This window comes from Artibeus jamaicensis, unplaced genomic scaffold, assembly GCF_021234435.1.
Source record: "Artibeus jamaicensis isolate MK-2021 breed Jamaican fruit bat unplaced genomic scaffold, CSHL_Jam_final contig_1998, whole genome shotgun sequence".
NCBI lineage: Eukaryota > Metazoa > Chordata > Mammalia > Chiroptera > Phyllostomidae > Artibeus > Artibeus jamaicensis.
Genome location: NW_026521407.1, coordinates 11,397,392 through 11,422,602, shown reverse-complemented (window position 1 = coordinate 11,422,602; position 25,211 = coordinate 11,397,392). Strand labels below are relative to the sequence as shown.

Genomic DNA, 25,211 nt, shown 5'->3' with positions numbered 1-25,211 from the left:
TATTAAAAAATATTAGATTATTCCATTTACATGAAATTCTAAAACCAACAAAAATAATCAATAATACTAGAAATCACATCAGTGGCTGCCTGGCATGGGGCAGTTGGGGAGACCGACTAACGGGGCACCAGGGAACTTCTGGGAAAACGGAAATGTACACCTCGACTGGGGGAGTAGTTACATACGTGTGTACATTTGTCAAAAGTCATCAACCTGTACACTTAAAATGTACAACTTTTATTGTATAAGTTATGCCTTAGTAAAGTTGATTATTTTAAAAATTGTATTTTTTGACCCAGTAAATACACTTGGTGAATTCAGCCTTGGGAGACATCTGTAGTTTTTGTTTGCCAGACATCCCTGACCTTATTTTTTGGTAATCCCACCTGATTTTTTTCCTTAGGTAACTACCCCTTTTATATTGTATATAATCTTGGTGGAAAGTCAATTATACAGCCTTGTCCTGCCGGCACAACCTAGCCAATCAGACTCTCTATCCCTGGAATTTGAATATTGAGTCAAGTGATCCAAGGACCAAAATTAGTCCATGTCCATCATTGCTGTGCTTTTCCTCCTTTGGATGTCAAGATGTTCCTGAGACAGGTTTCTCTCTATTCCCTCAAAGGCACTTCCTGGACCATTGGAGTTGTCAGTCCCTGTGGTAGGCTGTTGGCAGCCATCTCTGGAAGGCTAAGGCTTCTAGGTACACAGAAATGATTCTGTTGTTCTGAGCAACTCTTAGGCTGGTCCACACTGTTGATCTGAGTCCCTGAGCAACTCTTAGGCTGCTCAGAACACTTCACAGATGCTGGTTAACCCCAGGTAATTAAAGACAGTCATTCTATTACTCTCATATCATATCGGGGGGCCCTGTGACGTTGTCGAAGGCCCATCTTCCTGGGCCTATCAGGCGGCTGATCACACTTTTCATTCTTACTGACTTTCTGGACTCTATTTATGAAACTAAATCCTCTGTTCTCAAATGTCTCCAAATCTTTTTTCGTTCCTACTCTAGAACCCATGAAGGAGTGTGGGGGTGAGGGGTTGTGGTAATGAGGGGACAGGGTGTCAAGCACTTCCTCTATACATTCCTATACTTCCCACTTCGGGCTTTCCTCCTTCTTCCTTTCTCCTTTCCAGAGAAACTGGCTGGGGAAAGGGGTGGGGAGCTCTGTTCATCAAACCTACTGTATTTTCTATGCATAAGAGTTCCTTCTGTTTCCCTTCAAAGCCTAGACTTCTGAAACACAAAAACAAAGAAAAGGCTCCTTGTTTTCCTCTTCTGTGTTCTCTCACTTAAAACAAACGGGCATAGAACATTCTATTGGCTACTTCGACGCAGAGGAAGGGCTGCTGTTCATATTTTATAACTGGTATTTTACCGTGTATAACAAGATGTATAAACATCCTCATACATATGTCCATTTGAACAGGTGAGGAAACGTCTATAAATTAAGTTGGAATTTGCACATTGGCTATATTAACACTCTCTTCTTATTGGGCTAATGTGAATTTTTGTGAAACAGAAAAAATTTTAATTGTTACTTATTGATTTGAGAAAGAGAAACAGAGAGAGGTTGATTTGCTGTTTCACCTACTGATGCATTCTCTGGTTGCTTGCTGTGCGTGCCCTGACAGGGGACCAAACCACAACCTTGGCATATCGGGAAAATGTTCTCACCAACTGAGCTACCCAAACAGGGAAACATAAAAATATTTTAATATCACTTCACACCCATCAGGATAGATGTTATTAAAGAATGGAAAATATGTGTTAGTGAAGATGTAGAGAAACTGGAACTTTTGTGCACTGCTGGTAGGAATATAAAATGGTAAAAAGTGAGTGAAAAATTGTTATGCAGTTCCTCAAAATGCTAATGTAGAGTTGCCTTATGATCCAGCAATTCTAGGCATTTACCCAGCATTGGAAACAGGGATGCAAACAGATGTTTCTACACCTATGTTTTCTTTTTTTTTTAAAGATTTTATTTATTTATTTTTAGAGAGAGGGGAAGGGAAGAAGAGAGGAAGAGAAACATGGACGTAAGAGAGAAACATCAGTTGGTTGCCTCTTGCACATCCCCAGCTAAGGACCTGACTTGCAAACCAGGCAAGTGCCCTGACTGTGAATAGAACCAGTGACCTTTTGGTTTGTGGAACGACACCCAACCCACTGAGCCACACCAGTCAGGGCTATACACCTATGTTCTCAGCAGCATTATTCACGATTTTTAAAAGGTGGAAACAATCCAAATGCCCAATGACAGATGAACAGATAAACAAATGTTACATATACATAAAATAGAATACTTTTCAGGCTTGAAAAAAGAGTGAAATTCTGACACATGATACAACATGGATGAGCCCTGAAAACAAGCTAAATGGGGCCTGTTGTCTTCCCCATCTAGTTCTGCTGCTGGTGATTCACACTGCATGCCCAAGTCCCGGGTCCTGGTCCTTTTTCTGGCTAGATATGGCTCAATGCATCTTTTATTAAAAAAAAAAAGGAACGAATAGAAAAAGGAAAAAGATAAGAAAACATGCTAAGTGAAATAAGCCCAATACAAAAGGACAACTATTGTATAATTCCACTTATATGAGGTACCTGGAATAGTGGAACTCATTAGAGGTTACCAGGGTGTGGGAAGAGGGGAAAATGGGGAACTATTGTTTCATGGGCACAAAGTTTTTGTTTGGGATGATGAAAAAGTTCTAGTAATGGACAATGGTGATGGCTGCATAACACTGTAAAGGTATTTAATGCAGATGCATTACACATTAAAAATGGTTAAAATAATAAATTTTATGTTATGTATATTTACAATTTTTTTAAAAGGAAACATTTAAAAATGCATGTTTTCAAAAATGTATTTAAAGGAAGTAAATTAAAATTTTTAGAATGCATAAAACCTTGGGTTTTTTTCTCCCTAAAGACAGGCAGAAAGGCCTATTCATTTATTAATTCAGTTACTGAATGTTCACCCTATGACTGCATTAAGCTTGGTATCTAAAATATGCAGTATTTATAGTCCAGTACACAAGATGCTTATGGGTTCATTAAGGAGATAAGGTATCCAAACCATGATATAATTAAATTATAACATAAAACACTTAAGAGATTTACAGGGCAGATTATAATGTGACCTCTTAACTTTTTTTCTCACTCTCTTTTTAAAGATTTTATTTATTTACTTTTAGAGAGAGGAGAAGGGAAGAGAAAGAGAGGGAGAGAAACGTCAATGTGTGGTCGCCTTTCACACATCCCCTACTGGGGACCTGGCCCACAACCTAGGAATATGCCCTGACTGGGAATCAAACCTGCAAGCCTTTGGTTTGAAGGCAGGCACTCAATCCACTGAGCCACACCAGCCAGGGCTTCTTTTCTTTTAGATTACACATTCTTCCTCTCTTCTGATAAACTCTCTTGCCTTCAACTATCATCAACAATTATCAAGTTTTATTTCCTTGATAGTTTTTGAAACCTTTCCCGAATCTCCCTGTGTATCTTACAGATACATCATCCTTAAAAAATCCCAAAATGGACCCAATTCCTCAGTATGTTGTTAAGCTTAGTAAATGGCTTTGCCATATATTGTCTTCTAAATAAAAAATCTGTCATTTGTATGTTCTAACTGAAATGATTGGTAGGCAGTTGGAGATGAATTGGATCCACTTAGGATAATTGTATCTCTATCAAATGGCTCAAGAGTTATTATTGTATGACTATACCACTTTGCATATAGTTAACTTTGTCCCTGCATTCTATTTAATTAAAAAAGTCATAACTTTTCCCTATCACAAATAAAGAACCACAACTTTGATTCATAATTTTCTAGTTTTTACTTTCTGATCATTAGAAAATTTCCCAGAAGTTGGAGTTGTCATGTCAAGGTGAAATGAACCCATTTATAATTTTTCAAATAAATCTGTTCAAGTACTATTTTCCTGTGAACGTCACTGCAACTAAAAATACTTAGGGAATTGGCCTATATTGAGACTCTTACAGCATTGTTATATCCAAAACCAATTCATTCCCTCCTCTTCAGTACTCCCATAACATCTCGTGCAAACTCTACTACAGTATTTCTCATACTGTATTATTACTGATTATGTTGTCTTCCCAAGAATGATCCATACGCTTCTATTCCATATATTGGGCAACCCAAACAATATATGGCCAAAACCACTCAGATCTCCTATGCTGACTCTCTACTGATTGTCAGGGAAGTAGGCAGACTGTGCAGGGCAAGTTTCAAATGGACTTCCTTAAGATAAAGCCTAGCGAATGATAGGGTATATTATCCATTATTTCTTAGGGTCAAATGGCGGTGTTATGTATGTTAAGGAAAACAGTAGAGATCAAAAATAGGGGGAGCATCCTGGCAGGTAGTAGTCTGGATTAATTTTGGAGACAGAATGCCACGTGAAGCAGGCAGGGGAACTTTAAAGGGGCCAAGACAAGATGGATGATAACAATGAACATAAGAAACCCTTGAGTTTTTTTGCAAATATGGGTAGTAGTACTGAGGGATGAGAACTGGTCAAGAACTTGTTGGCAAAGCCTTGTTCTGTTCTTTGGTGGTTGCAAGTTACTGAACCCAGTTATTTTGCCTATAAGCATGGTGCGACAGGTGTGCCTTGGGGACTCTATTTGTGAGATCCATGTGATAGGATTTGAGTCCAGGTCCTGATTCAACCAACATGTCCTAGAACATCTGCATTCAATGTGTCGACTTGTTGTCTGTAGTTGGTGGATGTTGAATATGTGGATTTAGCCTTGGAGGGCTCTGAAAACACTACAAATTTAGAACAAAAATCATTGTTTCCATTTTGATATCTATGGTTAGGCAGTTCACTCTTATAAGTGGTGTAGCAAAAAGTTAAGAAAATTATCCATTACAGATTATGAATTGTATCATTTTCATGAATGAATCATATGCTTAGTAACATGTAGCCCAAAAAGGAAAGAGGTTCAAAATGGAAAGCGATGGGTTTCTAGGAACTGTGGGGGACTGGAATGGGGTGTTCCAGGGATCTATTAATGCCACAAAAAACACCCCAACCTTAATGATATAAATGAACAACCATTGTTATTATGTTCCTGTGGTTCAGAAATTCAGACAGAATAGAGCAGGGATGTTCATCTCAGCTCCATGATACCTGGGCCCTCATCTGGGAACACTAGAGTGGCTCAGGGTAACTCAAATGTCTTGAAGTTGGAATCATTGCTGGTTTTGTCACTGACACAACTGGTACCTGAGTTGGGAATGTTGACCAGAGTGCTTACACACAGCCTCTTCATGTGGCTTGGGCTTTCTGAGAGCATAGTGGTCTTAGGGTAATTCATCTTTTTTTACATGGCGACTCAGGAATCCAAGAGTGAGTATTCCAGAGAACACAGCAGATTCTGCATATCCTTTTCTGACCTAGCATCACTTCTCCTATACATTATTTGTTGAAGAAGACACAATTCAACCAGATTCAAGAGAAGGGTACTGTTCTAGAGTACAAGGGAGAAGAGTTCTTCCTCAGTTGAGGGTGGTCCACTACAAAAATGGCCTTGTTTCCTCTGGTTTGTCTGTTCAGCCAGTTCTTGAGGGTCAAAGCCTACAGAAGGGTTCTAGTTTGGAGTCAGTGTTCCCCTCTGGTCCTTTGTACAGATGCCAGCCCACTGATTCTGACTCCACCCCTTAAGGTGAATTGTTCCTCCTTGTTCCTGTCCTTTTGAGCAATCAGTCTGCCCTTGATCAGGGACTCCCAGTTTATCACACACATTTTAGTAACTTCATCTCAAAATGATGAAGGGACTAAGAGGCCCTTTCATTCACAGAGACACTACTGTCTATATACAATTTTGGATGTCTCGTTCTGTCCAGCAGCATCTAAAGTCCATACAGCAATCAATACCTGTGTCTGATACAATCTGTTTATAGGATTTGAGTCCAGGTCCTGATTCAACCAACATGTCCTATAACATCTGCATTCAATTTCAGGGGATTTGTGCATCCTTTGAGGCAGGGTTGCCGGATAAAATACTCATGTCCAGTTAAATTTGAATTTCAGATGAATGATGAGTATTTGCATGGATAATTATGCATTTCGGGGGGAAGAGGTTCAAACAGCTTCCAAAGGTCTAAGGTCTAAGAACTCCTGAGGATTTGCTGAAGGAACTGGTGTGCTTGAGTGACTTGACATGGTGGGTAAAACTACTGCATGTAACATATTTAAAAACTATCATTGTTTACCTGAAATTAAGACGTAATTGGACATTTGCATTTTTTTTTTACTTGCTAAAATCTGGCAATGCTGCCTTAAGGCCAATCACAGCTTTCTTAGTTATATGGATCATAGTAAGAACTGATATAGACAAGAGTACTACACAAATAGCTAATGTTCAGGCTGAGGACGAATGGAAGCTGAAATAAGTACTCTCAATTTTTTAACAATTCCCCTGAAGCCCAGACTAGAATTATGGGGAAAAATGGAAATCCTCATTGCTATCGTACTACATAGTCCTATCACTACTATTTGCTAATTCCATAATCAGGTTAACCTGCCTACTAAATTCTGCTAAAGCAAGAGCTTTTTTCTTCTCTCTCTCTCTAAATTTTGTTTGGAAAAAGAAACATGGTTTAAAAAAAAGTTCAAACAGTGAGACGGTTATGCGATGAAATTAAAATCTGCCTTCCATCTTGACCCCTAGTTCCAGCACCAAAGGTTTTAAACTTGGCTTAGGGACCGGAGTCTAAGTCAAGGTTTCTAGAGTAATGTAAACTCCTGAATGCATAATCATCAATATACTCATAATTGTGCATTTTTGTGAGAAGAGGATCTAAATTTTTACCTGAGCCACGAAAGGTTAAGTGCCTAAGGCAGGTTCTGCCGAAAGGACTGTTGCGCCCGACTGACTCGGAACGTGCAGGTAAAAACGCTGGACTAACTCGTCCCAGTGTAAAAAGTCTACCCGCATCCACATAACTGCGGTTCCTTAGAAGAAAGCACGTTCTCAGTGGAAGGGGTATCACGTCTCTTTTCTTTCCAAGTTTTCCGCCTGCCGCATTCCTTCCCTTCTGCGCGTCGGCGTGCGCTGACGTCATGACGGCGCACACGCAGCCCCGCCCCTGCAGAGATCGGCGCTGGGACGGAACCCGGGTTTCTCTCAAACCCGGAATGTGAGGCTTTGGCCCACTGTGCCCTGCCGACTGTCCCCTTCCTCACCCGGGCCTACGTCTGCTGCTGCTGCCCCAGAGTTCGCCCCCGGAAAAGCCAGGGTGGCCGTGCCCTTCTGCTGTGTGCCCGCGTGGGTGGCTGCCGCCGCCCCTCCGAATCCTCCAGGGCCGCAGAGGAGTTCGCTACGGAGGGAGGCGGGGGCCTTCGGGAGGAGGCGGCGGAGGAGGCGGAGGAGGAGGGAAGGAAGATGGCGGCCGTGGAACTAGAGTGGATCCCAGAGACTCTCTACAACACCGCCATCTCCGCCGTCGTGGACAACTACATCCGTTCCCGCCGAGACATCCGCTCCTTGCCGGAGAACATCCAGTTCGATGTTTACTACAAGGTACGGACCGTGGGCCTGCTCTTCGCTCTCCTGCGGCAACCCGAGGGGCCGCACCCCCTTCCACGTCTGCGAACCCCTGCAGTTAACCCCTCACCCCTTGTAGCATGATGGCCTCCCGAGACATCTGGTGCAATCTCCAGGTTGCCAGGGTAGAGACACCCTAGCTCCATAGTCTCTGTCTTTCGAGATCTTTGGCCTTGATTGGTATTTTTTCCAAACGTGTCTGTCCCCGTTTTGGTGTTCCCTCTTACACTATGCCCCCCGGGGTAGGCCTTTGCGTGGACTTTATTGCGCCTCTATCCCACTCAGGTCCTTCCCTTCTAGCCTGTGTCTTCGGTATATTTTTTGCTCTCTTCCTAATTAAATGTCAGCATCAGCTGGATCTTTTGCTCTGCTCTCCCCCACCTCCGCCCCCTTTCTACCCTCTCGTGTTCCTTGATTTCTCTTTTCCCATCTTAATCGAGAGGAAATTGAGGAATTATTGAAAACAGTTGTGTGTATTATTCGCCTGTTCTTTAAAGCTTTGGTTTTCATTTGTACTTGGAGATTTTATTAATATGGAAGTGTTGATAAACTACTTGAAACGAAGGGGGGAATCCTAAGAAAAATACTTTAGAATTTAGATTACATCCATGTATTTGGAAGTTGCAATCTTGCAGCATTCCTAAGTCGCTCCCCCTCGAAAATCGCAACAAAAAGTCTCCAAGTCACTCTGCAAGGAGTTTCAAGGGTAACAGTCTTTAGATGAGGACAATTTTTGCAGTGTTTAGAGAGGGAGGAGAACTTTATGGCCTTGGAGCCTCCCTTTTCCTACCCCCGCCCCAACATTTGAGTGTGAACAGTGGATTTATTATTCATTTCTCCTTGCCTTGAAATTGGCGTGGGTAACTCCTTTTCTCCAAAGGCCACCCATACAAAATTTGACCAGAAATAGAGTATGATTTATTTTTTATATATTAAAAATATTTCCTTCTGCTTTTTAAGTTGGCTTGAACAGTGTAAACTGATATTTTACAGATGTATATGTTCTCATATGTGTATGTTTTATAACAGTTGTTTTATGGGGAAGATTGCCTGCTTTCTCCACCCCAGAATAATTTTTCGGAAAGCAGTCAACTTGATGCATTCTGTTAAACCCAACTGATTTACACCAGTTTGAATTCTAAAAATTCAAATGTTCCCCCAAAATATTTGGAGAAGATTCATTTTGGTCATGCATATTATTATGGGGAGGGTGTTTGAGAAAAATTTCCCTTCCTTTTAAATCCCTTTGATACATTGTCTTTTGTTTATATCTAAGGAAACATTGTATATTTAAAATTCATTCCTCCCAGGGGAGGATGAGAGTTGTCTTTCTCAACCAGAAGCTTCAGCTTTGTGTGTGTGCTACCTTTGTCCATTTTATTAAATCATATGCCATCTTTTACACTTTTAGAGAAAAATAACTAGAAATTTCATCCAAGTACATTTCATAGTTGAATTCTCTCAAAATAAAATACTTTGATATCTTCTAGTAATCTGCTTCTGATTGAAGCTTTCCATTCGAAGATTGTTAGTATGAACAGAAGGTGCTTTTCCCACATTTTCTTTTTCACGGAGTTCACAAAGTTTTAATATTGCTCCTTTCTGGTACACCTTTACCTTTAATAGGTGTATGTCTTTTGGAAGTATGGCACTGTGCTAAGGCGAAGGAAGTTATTTAGCATGTGCCTAGAACGAAGGTTTTACACATGTTATCTAGTTCAACCCTCATCGACTGTAAAATAGGGTAAAACCCTGTATGAGGTGAGAAAGTTAAGTATATGTTGAGTTGGCCAAAAAGTCCTTTTAGTTTTTTTCTGTAAGAGACACGTCTTTCATTTTCACCAATAGCTCTATTGATTTAGATATTTTGAGTATGTCAGCTGTCTCCCACATGGTATAACGTTGATTGTTCTCAGTGCCTTGATTTGATTGCTATCAACTTCAACTGGTCTACCAATCCATGGAGTATAGTCCAGTAAGAAATCTTCAGCACAGAACTTCACAAACCACTTTTGATGCGTTCTATCAGTCACAGCACCATCTCCATCCACTGCACAAATCTTTGTGTTTCAGTGCATTCTTACCTTTCTTGAAATAATAAACCATAGTATGCTGAAATGTTACATATTACTTCATCTTCATATTACTTCCATCTTCAACATTAACATGGCTACACAAAATTCAACAATTTTGATGTTTTTTTAATGCATGCTGATATTACAGTTGTCATAATACAATCTAACAGAATTGTGTTGAATGAAATTAAAGATAACTAAGTGCTGTTAGAGCTAGCTACAGAAAAAAAAACAAATGAACTTTTTGGCCAACCCAACAGTCAAGGTCTCATACCTAGCACTTAGTTCCTTTGGACCTTGCTTTCTTGCTTGGAAAGATTTTGCATCTTGAGGTAGATTATTTTTATGAAAGATATTATAGAACTAACTTTTATTAACTTTTACAGAAGCAACTAGAGTGAAAGTCAATCCCTGGACTTAGTCTTGAATCTAAAGGGAATATAAGAAGGAACTTAACTTTTAAACATTGTGTCAACGTATGAACATAAGAGACTTTTAAAGCATTTTAATACTTATAAGATACTCATCCTGTGCCCAATTTGTGAAAATGTTAAGCGATTTACTTTTTACATTTGCATTTTCTTCAATTTGGAGCCAAGGAAAAACTCATAATTAGCTCCTTTTGGCAGTTCCAGCTTCCATCAACAGGCACAGTCATATACAAAATTATAGTATTTGTGAAACCATCCCTCTTGATCAGTTTAGTCCAGTGTCAACTATGTTATTTTTTTTGTCTTTATCTTCAAGGTACCAACAGAAAGCTTTAGGAGGTGGGATTGTGGAATGAATGGGAGCTGAAGAAGTAGGCACGCTGTCTGCTTTCCACAACAGGGAGGGAGAAGGGTGTTGATATGTATAAAGAGTAAACCCATGAAGGGTTTTTTAAAAGTACATTTTATTTCTTTTTAGAGAGAGGGGAAGGAGAAAGAGAGGGAGAGAGAGAAGCATCAATGTGTAGTTGCCTTTTACACACCCTGTACTGGGGGCCAGATGTGGTCCACAACCCAGGCATGTGCCCTGACTGGGAATCGAACCCGGGACCCTTTGGCTTGCAGGCCGGCGCTCAATCTACTGAGCAACACCAGCCAGAGAAGATTGTTTTTTTAAAGAATGGAAGACATTAGAATATATTTCCTGGCTGAATGGCAGAAACCAAAACAGAGTGAGGTTAAATAAATATATGTGAGTCAGGAAATAAATTGTGGAGCAGAGTCCCTAAGCAGAAACATCAATTAATGAGTCTTCCCCTTCCTTCATGCTGCATCAATTAAGGTGTCAGTCATAAATTGGAGGTAGAGAAAGAATACTTCCTTTAAGATCAGATGAAAAGTGTTAAGGATATAAAGTATCAACGTAGGTAAGTTTGTAAAGAAGGGTTGTCATGAATAAGGAGGTAAGGTCATCTGGTAGTGAGGGCTAGGAATGCTGGTTTTTATGTAGGATAGCTAAACCAAAGTTGGAAATGGCTACGGAGATATATGAAAAGGGAAGTTCACTTCCAAAAAATTGGCAGGTGGTATAGATGATTTAATAAAAAGTAACACCCTACAAAATAATGTCTTTGTATCTGCCCTAGTTTTTATCCAAGGGTTGTCAGCCATTTAGTTATAGGAGTGGATAAGGTGAATAGAAGGAATTAAAAAAAATCATACCAAGTGAAAACAAACAATGAAAAGTTGGTTTCTTTAAAGAATAAAAAGTATGATCTTTCCTTTTCATTTTAACTGCCGAATGATATATTTTGTGTCCTGTTTCAATTACAAAATTTTCCACAGAGTTAAGTTTTGGCTGGGTGAAGTATTTCAGTAATTTGTTCTGTTTATTGTTTTCACTCAAACTGAGTGTTTTTTTTCTTTTTTATTGTATTTTTTTCATTGCTATTTAGTGGCCTCATATCTATCTCCCTTTCCCCAGCTATCACCACACTATTGTCCATGTCCATGAGTCCTTTTTCCTCACTCCTTCTACATCATACTGCTATCTATGAGTCTGTCTCTGTTTTGCTTGTTAGTTCAGTTGGTTCATTAAATTCCACATAAGAGTGAAATCATGTCATGTTTGTTTTTCTCTGACTGGCTTATTTCACTTAGCCTTCTCTAGGTCCATCCATGCTGACGCACAGAGTAAATTTTTATTTATTTATTTTTTTACTGCCGAGTAGTATTCCACCATGTAAATGTTGCATAGTTGTTTTATCCACTCATCTACTGATAGACACTTGGGCAGCTTCCATATCTTAGCCATTGTAAAGAACGCTGCAATGAATGTAGAAGTGCTTATGTTCTTTTGAATTACTGTTTTGGGTTCATTCAGATATATTCCCAGAAGTGGGATCACTGGGCCAAACAGCAGGCCCATTTTTAATGTTTTGAGGTATCTCCATACTGCTTTCCACGGTGGCTGCACCAGTCCGCATTCCCAGCAGCAGTGCACAAGGTTCCCCTTTCTCCACGTCCTCACCAGCACTTGTTTGTTGATTTATTGATGGTGGCCATTCTGACAGGTGTGAGGTAGTATCTCATTGTGGTTTTAATTTGCATTTCTCTGGTGGTTAGTGACATTGAGTATCTTTTCATATGTCTTTTGGCCACCTCTCTATGTGTCCTCTTTGGAAAAGTGTCTATTCAGGTCCTTTGCCCATTTTTAATTGGGTGGTTTGTTTTTTTGGTGTTGAGTTTTGTAAGGTCATTATAAATTTTGAATATTAAGCCTGATCAGATGTGTTGGCAAATATGCTCTTCCATTTTGTGGGTTGTCTTTTTATTTTGTTGGTGTTTTCCTTTGCTGTGCAAAAACTTCTTAGTTTTATATAGTCCCATTTGTTTATTTTATTTTATTTTTGTTTCCCTTGCTTGGGAAGATATGTCCAATAAAATATTGCTCTGAGCAACAGCCGACATTTTGCTGCCTGTTTTCTTCTAGGATTTTTTTGGTTTTCAGGTCTAACATTTAAGTCTTTGATCCATTTTGAATTTATTCTTGTGTGTGGTATACAAAGCTGGTCTAGTTTTATTTTTCTGCACGTATCTGTCCAACTTTCCCCACACTATTCACGTAGGGTTTTTCTTTTAAATTTATTTATTTTAGATGGTAAGGGAAAGAGAGAGGGAGAGAAACATCAAAGTATAGGGGATACATCAGTTGATTGCTTCTCATATGCCCCTAACTGGGGACCTGGCTCACAAGCCAGGAATGTGCCCTGACTAGGAACTGAACCAGGAATCGACCTTTTCGGTTGCAGGCCAGTGTGCAATCCACTGAGCCACACCATCCAGGCCTGTTTTTTTAAAAATTATTATTGTAAGTCTCACGATGAAAACCATATGAATTCATACCTGATTTAGTATTAGAGTTAATTTTTTTCCGGGAATATTTCTGATATATAGCTATGTATTTGTTTCAGCTAATATTCTGATAATCTTTTAAAATTGGCTTGGTAACAAATTGAAAAAGAATTCTTGAAACATGTTTGACAGCCAAAGAGATAAAAATATATTTTTTTAACCCTGTCTAGTGTGGCTCAGTTTGTTGGGCATTGACCTGCAAAGCTAAAAACCACAAGTTCATTTCCTGGTCAAGGCACACACCCAGGTTGCAGGTTTAACTCTGAGCATGGGTGCGTCTGAGAGGCAACTGATGGATGTTTCTCTCTCATGTCAGTGTTTCTCTTCCTCTCTTCTGTCTAAAAATAAATAAAATATTTAAAAAATAAAAACAAATAATTTTTGAAAAATAATCTTTTTATATAAAGAGCTTTTAGGGTTAATAAGTTGAAAACTAGAACTATTTGAAGAAGAGGTATAAGAGAACATAAATAGCTAGCCATGCCGTGTGTCTTAATGGGAAAGTAATGTTATAAGTTTGTCAACTCATCTCAGTTTAAGCTATGAATTTATCACAATTTGAATCAGACTCAGAATTTTGTAGGGTATAGGAAACTGATTAAGTCTAAAGTCCATCTGGGGAAATGAATTAACATGAGAATTAATGAGTCAAGGAAATTTTGAAGATGCACAATACTTAGGAGATATTTGCATTATAAGACAGTCAATTATATTAACTACATATTGGGTTGGCCAAAAGTTCATTTAGTTTTTTCCATATGATGACTCTCATAGTGCTTAGGTTGTCTTTAACTTCATTTGAAACAGTTTTGTTAAATTGTTTTGTGAAAGCTGTCATATCAACTGCATTAAAAAAACACTTATAAAAATTGGTAAGTTTTTGTGCAGCCATTTTAGTATTGAAGGTAGAAGAAAATTTGCAGTGTTTTCAGTGTATTGTGTTTTATTATTTCAAGAAAGGTAAAAATGAAACTGAAGTGCAAAAAAAATTGTGCATTGTATTGGGAAGGTGCTGTGACTGAACAAACGTGTCCAAAGTGGTTTGCACTGTTTCTTGGTACTATTGACATTTTGACCAAATAATTGCTGTTTAGCTGTCTTAGGCACTGTAAGATGTTTAGCGGCACCCTTGGCCTCTACCTATGAGAAGCCAATAGCAGGAGATAGCCAACATAGTCAAAATATCCAAAATGTTAAATCTATTGATGAAAATGAATAACGTGTCTTTTTTTATGGAAAAAAATAAATCAAGGTTTTGGCCAACCCAATTTTTTTTTTAAAGATTTTATTTATTTATCTTTAGAGGGGAAGGGAAGGAGAGAGGGAGAGAAACATCAATGTATGGTTGCCTTTCATGCATCCCTTGCGGGGAACTGGCCTGCAGGAAACCGGCCTGCAACCCAGGCATATGCCCTGACTGGGAGTGGAACTGCGATTGTCTGGTTCGCAGGCCTGTGCCAAATCCACTGAGCTACACCAGCCAGGGCAACCCAATATTTTAAGACAATGTAGAACTGGCAGAAGAACAGCAGAGAGAGAAATTGATTTATAGAACATAATGGACAGTCAAGACAGACACCAAAGCATATTTAAGAATTTAGTATATGGTAAAGTTATGAAATGTTATATTTTAAATAAATGGGGACATGTCAAAAAAACCCACAAAAACCCCAAACCTTGGGCAACTGAATGTTTGGGGTAAAAGACCTCTACTTCACACCATATACCAAAATGAACTTCTGGTGGTTAAAGATTTAAATATGGCAAGTGAAATCATAAAAGTATCAGAATAAATTATTGGGTCAGTATCTTGCAGTAGGAAATGACTGGAATTTCTTCTTTAAGGAAAATATTTTTAAGGTAGTTTACAAATTTTAAATTTTTAAAATGGCAATCATTATAAAAATAAGTAATGTTGTACAAGGTGAAATTTTGTCTCGCCAACACTAGAATGCCATCTCGGCATGCGGAAGACTTTTCTAAGCATGAAATCAAAACCTAGAAGGAAAAAAAGAAGTCGATATTTTTGAGTACATGAAGAGTTATAAGCACATGTTTTAAAAACTATGCAAATGACAGCATGACAGATAAGGGGTGAATTTCCTAATACAGGAAGAGCTGTTATTAATGACAACCAACTCATTTCCAGAAGACCTGAACAGCCATCACATAGAAGAAGAAAAATAGGAATGGGCAGTAAATATCAAAAGATGCTCAACTGAAAGGCACATTAAAATGCAGTATCAAGCCAAAGCAGTCATGAAGAAGAAAGAAAATCCTGCACTGGTTTGTGTAGCTCAGTGGATTGAGTGCGGGCTTGTAAACCAAGTAGTTGCTGGTTTGATTCCCAGTGAGGGCACATACCTGGGTTGCAGGCCAGGTCCCCAGTTGGGGGAATGTATGGGGCAACCACACATTGATGTTTTTCTCCCTCTGTTTCTCCTTCTCTTTCTCTCTCTCTAAAGAATAAGTAAATAAAATCTTTAAAAAGAAATAAAGTAAATTCAGAGGATTTAGACTAGCCAATATCAAGCTGTAACAAAACATGGATAGACAAATATACCAATGGAACAAAACAGTCCAAAACCAAGACTGACATATGTACTGTCACCTAATTTATGAAAAATTGACACAAATACAGTGGGGAAAGGAAAATCAAGTGAATTGTAGTGGTCAATTAGGTGTGCATATGGGGGGAAGTGTCACGACTTATTTACACCATACACAACAATTATTTTTAGATGAATTATTGATCTAAACGTGAAAAGAAGATTTTTAGGGAGAAATTATATCAGCAAAGCTTTATTAAGTAGGATACAAAAGTGGGCTAAATAAAAAGATTTAATAAATGAACGATATTAAGATCAAGAACATCTATTCATCAAAAAATACCATTAAAATAGTGAAAAACCCAAGCCACAGAGTGGGAGAAGAGATTTGCAGGTTGTATATCTGACAGAGGACTCTTACTGCATCTAAAGAACTAGAAATTAAATAACCTTTTTGTTTTTTAAATGGGGAAAGAACTTGAATGGGCATTCAGAAAGAGGATATTGAAAGGCTCTGTCAAAACATTTAGAAACGGGCTCAACCTCAATTTGTCTTCAGGGAAATTGCTGTCCTGCTGCACATTCTTAAGAATGACTAAATGAAAAAGAAAAAGGTGTTGATAAGGATATGGAGTAGTCAGAATTCTCAATACACTGTTTAATGGGAATGTAAATTGATATGCCATTTTTGAAAAAGCTAGTATTATTTACTAAAATTGACCATGTACATACTCTAACCCATTAATTCCACTTCAAGATACATACACATAAGAAAGTTTATAGCAAGACTATCCACGATAACCAAAAAGTAGAAAGTGTTCAATAAATAAATTGTGGGATATTCACGTAGTGAATTGTTATACAGTGAAAATGAATGAACTGCACCTGTTTAAAATGGGTGATTCTTACAAATAATATTGCATGAAATAAACCAGTAACAGGAGTATATACCAGAGGCTCCCAAACTTTTTCCCTTCACAGCACTTGGTTCCTGGCACCCCTATGCCAAAAGAAATACCTATTATGTAGTTAGATACAAACAACTTAGTATACCTTTGTCCTAACAATTTAAGAGCCGTTAAAAATGTGCAAAATTTTTTAAAAGTTAGAGAGAAAAAGAAACATCAATTTGTTTTTTGACGTATTTATTCATTCACTGGTTGATTCCTGAATGTGCCCTGACCAGAGATCAAACCCACAACCCTGGTGCATCAGAATGACATTCCAACCATCTGAGCTACCCAGCCAGTGCTTTTTTACTTCAGTTGTTACTTTACAACTGAGCTACCCAACCAGTGCCTTAAATAATCATGATTACTAATGAAATGTGTGTTTATAGGGCACTGTACAACTTGCCAGATATTGGAATCAGGACACCACCATTTTCTGTTCCATATTGATATTTTTGCACATTAGTTTTTATCATAGTAACCACTGCAAGTGCAGCTTCACAAAAATAAAATATTGAAAGGAATATGGCAGTTAAGTAGTTGTAATGAAGCTGCCAATCACTAGTTGCCCATAGTGGCAGCCCAGGAGTTCAGGCAAGTGATGCATGATGAAGCATTTTCTCTTGCTGGGCAGCATTGTGACTCATTCAAGAGCTGGCAAGTGTGATGAGTCCTGAAACATTTTTTTCTGGGTCAAAATGCAACGAGTACAGGGCTTGACAAATCCTGAAGCAGACAAGTACTGAGGTGTGACTAAATATAATTCGAGATCACAATGCAGTTAGCAGATGAGAAGGGCATCACATGAAGTATACAATATAAGGACAAAGTAAAGGAATATCAACATTATAGCCCAATTGTGAGTTTTTTTCAGAGTTACATTTCAGATGAATTCTGAGATTAGAGAACACTAAATGTAGCTTTTAAGTGAAGATAGCATGTATATTAAAACAAAATATTGCTACTTTTATTTACTTATGAGGTAAAGGATATATTTAGGAATAAAGGACATTTTTAAAAATCTTTTGTGGGGGAAAAAAAGAACACAAAAGTATATAGTATAAAATAATGGACCTCCATGTGTTCATTGCTCAGCTTTAACAGTTAAAATACTTGTCTAGTTATGTTGCTGAATCTGTTCTTCCGTCAAGTTCCCCTTTTCTATAGTATTTGAAAGCAAATTTAGAAATAATATAATTTTATCTGTAAATATTTTAGTAGCTATCATACTATTATAACACCTAAGAAAAATTAATAGCAGTTCCTTAATGTTATTAAAATATCCAGTCATTCAAATTTCAGTTGTTTCAAGTGTCAAATATGTATATACCTTTACAGTTTGCTTGTTTGGGTTAGGATCCAGATAAGCTCTAGGACTTGTATCTTGGTTACTATATTTCTTAAATCTCTCTTGATCTCTAGGTTACCTTTCCATCTGTTTTAATATCTTCATAATTTATTTGTTGAAGAAACAGGATGCTTTGCCCTGTATAATCTCCTTTTGCTGCATTCTAGATTTCAGTGGTCAGAATATAAAACATTTTTATCATCCCTTCTAGCTTTTGTTTCTGTGGAGACTTTATGGGTTTCACTGGTTTCAGGTCAGTTTTTAATGTCAGTGTCTAGGTTCGGATTCTGTAAATTGTCTGGGTAGTATGAATTTGGACTGCATACTCATGTGTGTCTTAGGCTGGAAGTTTTGGGTTTTCATAGCTGACTTTGTGTTAAGGCTGTGGGTGATATTTCAAGCTTTTTTTACTCCTGGCTTTAGGCAGATAGGCTAGCTCCACATCCCTTTTCTTACAAGGCTCTTCTGCCTGGACTTGTTTTTATCTTTGCACTCTAGTCCAAAACCATTCAGAGGTATAAGCTATTCTGTTTTTCTTCCCTCTAGCCATTTTTGAATTTGTGTCTTCTAAATTTGGGAGTGCTGTGGAATTTCTGCTCTTGGTTTTAAACTTGGCTATTTATCCAAAAGTTATTTTGTGATATTTTATCCAGAATTTTCCTGCATTTGCAAAGAGATTGGAAGGTTTTCACATGCGTGTGATCGGCCATATTGCCAGAAGCTCTATTCCCATTCCTCTTCAAAATTCAGTTGACATTTTTCCTTGGAGTGGGTATCTTACTTGTTTTTCTAAAACACTCCACCTACCTTTATTGTATAATCTGTGAATATTGTTTTACTGTTCTGACAGGCTTTAAATTTTTTTAGATCAAATAACAATTCCCACTGACCTTGCACTACTGTGGTGACCACAGTCACCGCCATAACCCTGATACTTGGCATAGTGTTTTACACTAATGTTCCTGTAGTTTATTAAGTTAATAAAAACAAATAAGTAGAATGGTCCAGCTGTAATACATTTGCCTTTGATGTGAAGAATCAAAAAGATAAAATAGGTTCTATAAGCTAAGAGTTTCATGTAATGCATATGCCCAGGTTACTTGGTAAAAGATTAGATGTTAAAATAGGAAACACTTATTTTTCTCTCTAAATTTAAGCAGCTATTAGAATTTGTTCTGATTTTTCCATTTAGGTACTGGCACTTTATGTTCTTCATGACTCCAGGTTATTAAGTTTGCATTCAAATTTATTTTCAGAGTTTATTGCATGAGCACTGTTCTATATGGAGTACTGTACAGACGGACATAAGACTGTTTAGTAAATGTTTCTCACTAAGGTGCTTACAGTCTGCTTGGGGAGGCGGTAACTGACTGTGAAATTGGGGTTTTTCTTAGTGTCAAATTTGCTTTTTCAGATTTTATTTATTTCTTTTTAGGGAGGGTAAGGGAAGGAGAAAGAGGGGGATGGAGACATCAATGTGTGGTTGCCTCTTGCATGTCCTTTACTGGGGCCCTGGCCTGCAACCCAGGCATGTGCCCTGACTGGGAATCAAGCCAGTGACCCTTTGGTTTGCAGGCCGGCACTCAGTCCACTGAGCTACATCAGCCAGGGCTCTTAGTGTCAGATTTATTAAATGAATTTGGGCAGTTTTAAGTAAATAATGATAAACTCCAGAGTAGAGACTGGCTTGAATTTATTTTCTTCTAAGTTTCTGAGTTACATCCAAAGTAGATTGCTGCCAATTTGCATTATACATTCAGCAAATACTGAATATATATTGAATGATAGGAACTGTGCTAGGTATTAGGAATAATATAGTGGTGACAATGGTCACATCATAGAGTGTAGAATATAATGGAGTGACGTGGTTAACAAATTATTGTTTAAGTGAACATGTGCATGCATGTCTTGATGCTACCTATTATGGAGGAAAAATCGTGAGAAAGTATAATAGGGAACAGAATTTAGATTGGGGGATCAAATGACATGTTAGATAAAACCATTAGGATGAATAACATTAACCAAGTAAAGAATCATGGTACCAGTGCTTCACATAAAGGCAGCAATTTATGTGTGCAGAAGCGGTGAGGTGAGATAAAGCTAAAAGAAAACTAATGTGTTAGGAATGTAAGGGATAGGCAGAAAGAATGGTAAAAGGTGAAATTTGAAACATAGGCAAGAATCAGACAATTTGTAGAGACATGTTGGCCACGTTAAAGATTTTGGTAATCCAAAATGTTCATGTCGAGAGTCCCATTGAAAGGCTTTAAAAAGAATGGCATGAAATAATTTACTTTTTTTTAAGTTTTTAAATTTTTTGATTTGAGAGAGAGACATTGATTTGTTGTTCCCCTTAGTTAAGCATTCATTGGTTACTTCTCCTAAGTCCCTTGACTGGGTGGGGGAGGGTAGAGGGGCTCAAACCTGTAATTTTGGTTTATCGGGAGGACACACTAACCAGCTGAGCTACTCAGCCAGTGCCCAATTTACCTTTTTAAAAAGATCATTCTGGCTACCATGTGGACAGTTGAATACAGGGGGATGAGAATGGTAATGGAAAAGAGTTCAGTTCTACCAAACCTTTGCAGTAATCCGGAGGAAAGATGAAGGGGAGAGTGGAGATGAAATATTTGAGATATAAATTCTATACCATAAATATCTGTTATATTGAATATCAATCCAGATTTTTTTAAAAAACATACATAAATATGTGATGGAGATATATAACTTAGAAACAAAAGTTTCCCGAAAACTTGTTTTATGTGTATCATGGTAATTTTTTTTTTATAACAACCCCTTTTTTAGAAGATTTTTGCTTTTTAATGACTCGGAGGGATAACAGTTTCAAACATGAGTAAGCTGTGTGAGTTTCATAGATAGTCTATAGGCCTTTGTAGTTATTCTTAGAGCATAGTTGTGGACTCAGTTTCTTTTACATCTTTATAAACCTTCCTAAATTTTTGTTTGGGGGAGTTAGTCTAAATTATTTGTGTGCTAATTTGATAGTAAGACTAAGCTGTTCACTCTTAGCCTGTGATAATTTTCAAAACCATTTGATGAAGTGGAGTTAGGGAAAAGAGAGGCAATAGGATTTGTCTCCTTTTAACCATATGCATGTATTATTTGTGATAAACACTTAACACATTCATTAAAATATTTTACATAGAGTCCTGGCTGGTGTGGCTCAGTGGATTGAGGGCGGGCTGCAAACCAAAGGGTCATCAGTTCTATTCCCAGTCAGGGCACATGCCTGGGTTGCAGGCTTGGTCCCCAGTAGGGGCCATGTGAGAGGCAACCACACATTGATGTTTCTCTAACTCTCTTCCTCCCTTTTTCTGTCTAAAAATAAATAAAATCTTTCATTAAAAAAATTTACATAGAGGTTCTAAAAATGTAGAAAAGTGAATAAATGGTTGTGATAATAGTTAAAAATCCTGCTGTTCTGGATTACTTTAGATATGACCTACTGTCAGCCTACTCGTGAAGTATCATGCTCAGAACTGAACTGAGATTCTCATGGTGGTCTGAAGAGTCTGGTGGGGCACATTGATCACTTCTGGCTTCCGTGCATGATCTTTGCTTTCAGTTTGATGATTTTACATTGATTATATCCAGTTTTGTTTAAAGAAAAAAGTTAATTTTGAAAGTTTCTTCAGTATGACTTTTTAATGTTTATTTAATAAATACATAAGTATATAATACTTTGTATTACCATGTACCAGATACTGTTTTACACTAATTTCTTTTTAAAAAATTTATTTTTATTTATTTATTTTAAATTTTTTTCAAGTGCAATTGTTTCCATTTTCACCCCACCATACCCCCACAGCCCTACCCATCCCTGCCTCCCCCCTTGAACTTTACCCCCTTTGGCTTTGTCCAGGTGTCTTACTTACATCTTCTTTGATCCTCACCCCCCCCCCCCCCCCCCGCCCCACATCATTCCCTGTTATCCCTCTTCCCACACCTCTGGTTACTGTCAGATTGTTCTTTATTTCAATGTCTCTGGTTGTATTTTTTTTGTTTGTTTTGTTGATTAGGTTCCACTTACAGGTGAGATCATATAGTATTTCTCTTTCACTATTTGGCTTGTTTCACTTAGCATAATGCTTTCTTTCTAGTTCCATCCGTGTTGTCCTGAAGGGCAGGAGCCCCTTGCTTTCTGCATAGTATTCTGTTGTGTAAATGTATCAGTGTTTTGATCCACTTGTAATTTTATTTTTCAATTACAATTGACATTCAACGTTATGTTAGTTTCAGGTGTATAGCATAGTGGTTAGACAGTCATAATTAACAAAGTGATCCTCCCAATAATTCATGTACACACCTGGCACCATACTTAGTTGTAGTTACTACAATATTATTGATGGTTCCCTATGACTGTTTTGCAGCTACCAATTTGTACTTCTTAATCCCTTTACCTTCTTCACCCAGATCCCTAACCCTTTTCTCCTATGGTGACCATGAGTTCTCTGCATCTGTGAATCTGTTTCTGTTTTGTTTGTTCATTTATTTTGGTTTTCAGATACCACATATAAGTAAAATCGTATGGTATACAAATACTAATTTCTATCATATACAACTATTAAAATTCTTTTATATGGTCCTGGCTGGTATGGCTCAGTGGATTGAGTGCCGGCCTCTGCACCAAAGGGTCACCAGTTCCATTCCCAGTTAGGGCACATGCCTGGGTTGCTGGCCAGGTCCCCAGTAGGTGGTGCCAGAGAGGCAACCACACATTGATGTTTCTATCCCTCTTTCTCGCTCTTCCCCCCTCTCTAAAAATAAATAAATAAAATTTAAAAGTATAATAAAGTGCTTTTATACAATTTGTAGAAATTTTTAATTTAATGTTACATTTCTCTTAGCACAAACATATTTCCTGATATTACTATGTAATCATACCAACTTTGAATATTATTCATTAAATTCATCTAATATTAGGTTCATCAAATTATATTCATAAAGTATAATTGAAGTAGAAATTAAAATAGAAATTAAAAAATTATTTTTTGGTTTTTTATTTCAGCTTTATCAACAAGGACGCTTATGTCAACTGGGCAGTGAATTTTGTGAATTGGAAGTTTTTGCTAAAGTATTGAGAGCTCTGGATAAAAGGTAAATTAATTCATTAGAAATTGTGGTAAATTATGCACAACCTAAATTTTACCATTGTAACTATTTCTAAGTGTAAAAATCAGTGGTATTAAGTACATGCACATTGTTGTGAAGCTGTTAATACCACCATTGCTTTCTGTGTTCAAGAAAAGGAGACTGAATTCATCTTCCCTATTGTGGCTGTTGTTATGCAGTTGGAGCCAGGTGGAGGTGATGCGGCTTTTGATTGTACTTGCCGTTCTCTTTAGTGTTTTTCTGAAACTTGCTTTAAATGCCATTTTTTCCCTAACCCACATTCTAGGAAAATAACAATACAGTTTTACTAAATGTTACTAATCTTTAATATTAATATTATGAAGTAGTTTCACTTGTTTAACATATTAAATAAATACTTAATTTGCCTAGTATATATCAGGTATTGTTCTAAATGCTGGGGTTACAGCATTGAAAAAGATCTATGACATCTTTTCCTCATAGATGATTTTGTATTTTAGAGAGGGATAGACTAAAATGGGTAAAAATTAACAACAGTTCACTTCTCAGAGATAACTTTGAAAAGTGGCCTGTATACTAATAAGCCTATAGGGAAACTTTTTGGTTAGCTGATGAGTTAAAAGTAGATGAGAACTTCATTTTGGTAAAACAATGCCACAGAAAAACTTTAAAAAGCATTCTCTAAAAGAAAGGTTAGCTTTCTGGGATTTGAATTTCTCTCTGCAGTTCTAAATATGACCATTATAAACATTTAGTGGAGTACCTCTCTTTCATCTCCCACGTTATCTTTCACCAAGTCCAAATCCTTTAAGTGCTTAGTATACTATTTGTGAAACTAAAATCATGTAGTTTGACATTTTCCCCCTTTATGCAAAACAGTGACTCCACTATTTGATACTTTGTTTTAAAATATTTTTGAGATAGTTTACATACCATAAAATTAACCATTTTAAATTGTACTATTCATTGGCTTTTAATGTACATAGGTTTTATAGTCATTACCATTATCTCATTCTAGAACATTTTTATTACCCCGAAATTACCCTGGCTGGTGTGGCTCAGTAGATTGAGCTCTGCCCTGCACAGCAAAGGGTCACTGGTTCCATTCCCAGTCAGGGCACATGCCTGGATTGCAGGCCAGGTCCCCAGCAGGGGACACGTGAGAGGCAACCACACATTGGTGTTTCTCTCCCACTCTTTCTTTCTTCCCCTTTCTCTAAAAATAAATAAACAAATCTTAAAAAAAAAAAAAAAGAAATCCTGTTGTACCCATTAACAGTCACGCCCTTTTTCCTTTTACTCCTAATCTCTTGCCTACCATTAATCTACTTTGTCTACATATTTCATGTAAATGTAGTCATAAAATATATAGTTTTTTTGTGACTGGCTTCTTTTTTGCTTCCTAATGTTTTCAAGGTTCATTCATGTTGTTGCTTATATTGGAACTTTTTTCTTTTTTATGCCTGAATAATTTTCCGTTTTATGGGTATACGGTTTTGTGTATCTGATCATCTGCTGATGGATATTTCAGTTGTTTCCCTCTTTTGGCAGTTACAAATAATGCTTTCTGAAGTGTTTATGGACAGGATTTTGTACAGACATATGCTTTCAGCTTTCCTATATATAAAACTAGTGTATAAATGTGATAGTCCTATGTTTAACTTTTTAGGTAGCCTCTAAACTGTTTTCCACAGAGGCTGCAGAATTTTATAGTAGAAGTGGGATTTTATATTTCTACCACTGATGCATGAGGGTTCCAGTTTTTCCATATCCTTGCCATTACTTTTTTAAAAAGAAATTACTGTAGCCATTCTAGCAGATATGACATAGTATCTCACTATGATTTTGATTTGCTTTTCCCTAATGAGTAATTGTGTTGAACATTTTCTCTTGTGCTTGTTAGCTATTTAGTATATTTTGGAGAACTATTCAAATCCATTGCACATTTTTTTAAAAATTAAATTTATTGTGGTGGCACTAGTTAATAAAATTACATAGGTTTCAAATTCACAGTTCTGTGACACCTCATCTGTATATCGCATTGTGTGTTTATCACCCAAAATCAAATCAGCTTTTGTCACCATATATCTGACATCCTGTATCCTTTGCAAGCTCCCCATTCCCCTTTTCCTTTGGTAACAACCATACTGTTATCTGTGTCTATGACTTCTGTTTATTTTTCATGTTTGTTCATTCGTTGCTTTCAGTTTCATGTCCCACAAGTGAAATCATATGGTTCTTGACTTTTTCTGTC

The 25,211-nt window shown here is 37.4% G+C and overlaps 1 protein-coding gene across 1 annotated transcript in view; it reads left to right on the top strand.

The window, feature by feature from the left end:
* The first annotated feature begins 7,102 nt into the window (after window positions 1-7,102).
* Window positions 7,103-25,211, top strand: part of APPBP2 (amyloid beta precursor protein binding protein 2) — a 47,351-nt gene continuing 29,242 nt past the window's right edge. The window contains exons 1-2 of the mRNA XM_037163679.2: window positions 7,103-7,555; window positions 22,875-22,963. Of these exons, the coding sequence (XP_037019574.1) occupies window positions 7,418-7,555; window positions 22,875-22,963 (227 nt within the window). The 5' untranslated portion in view covers window positions 7,103-7,417. The remainder of the gene's footprint in view (window positions 7,556-22,874; window positions 22,964-25,211) is intronic.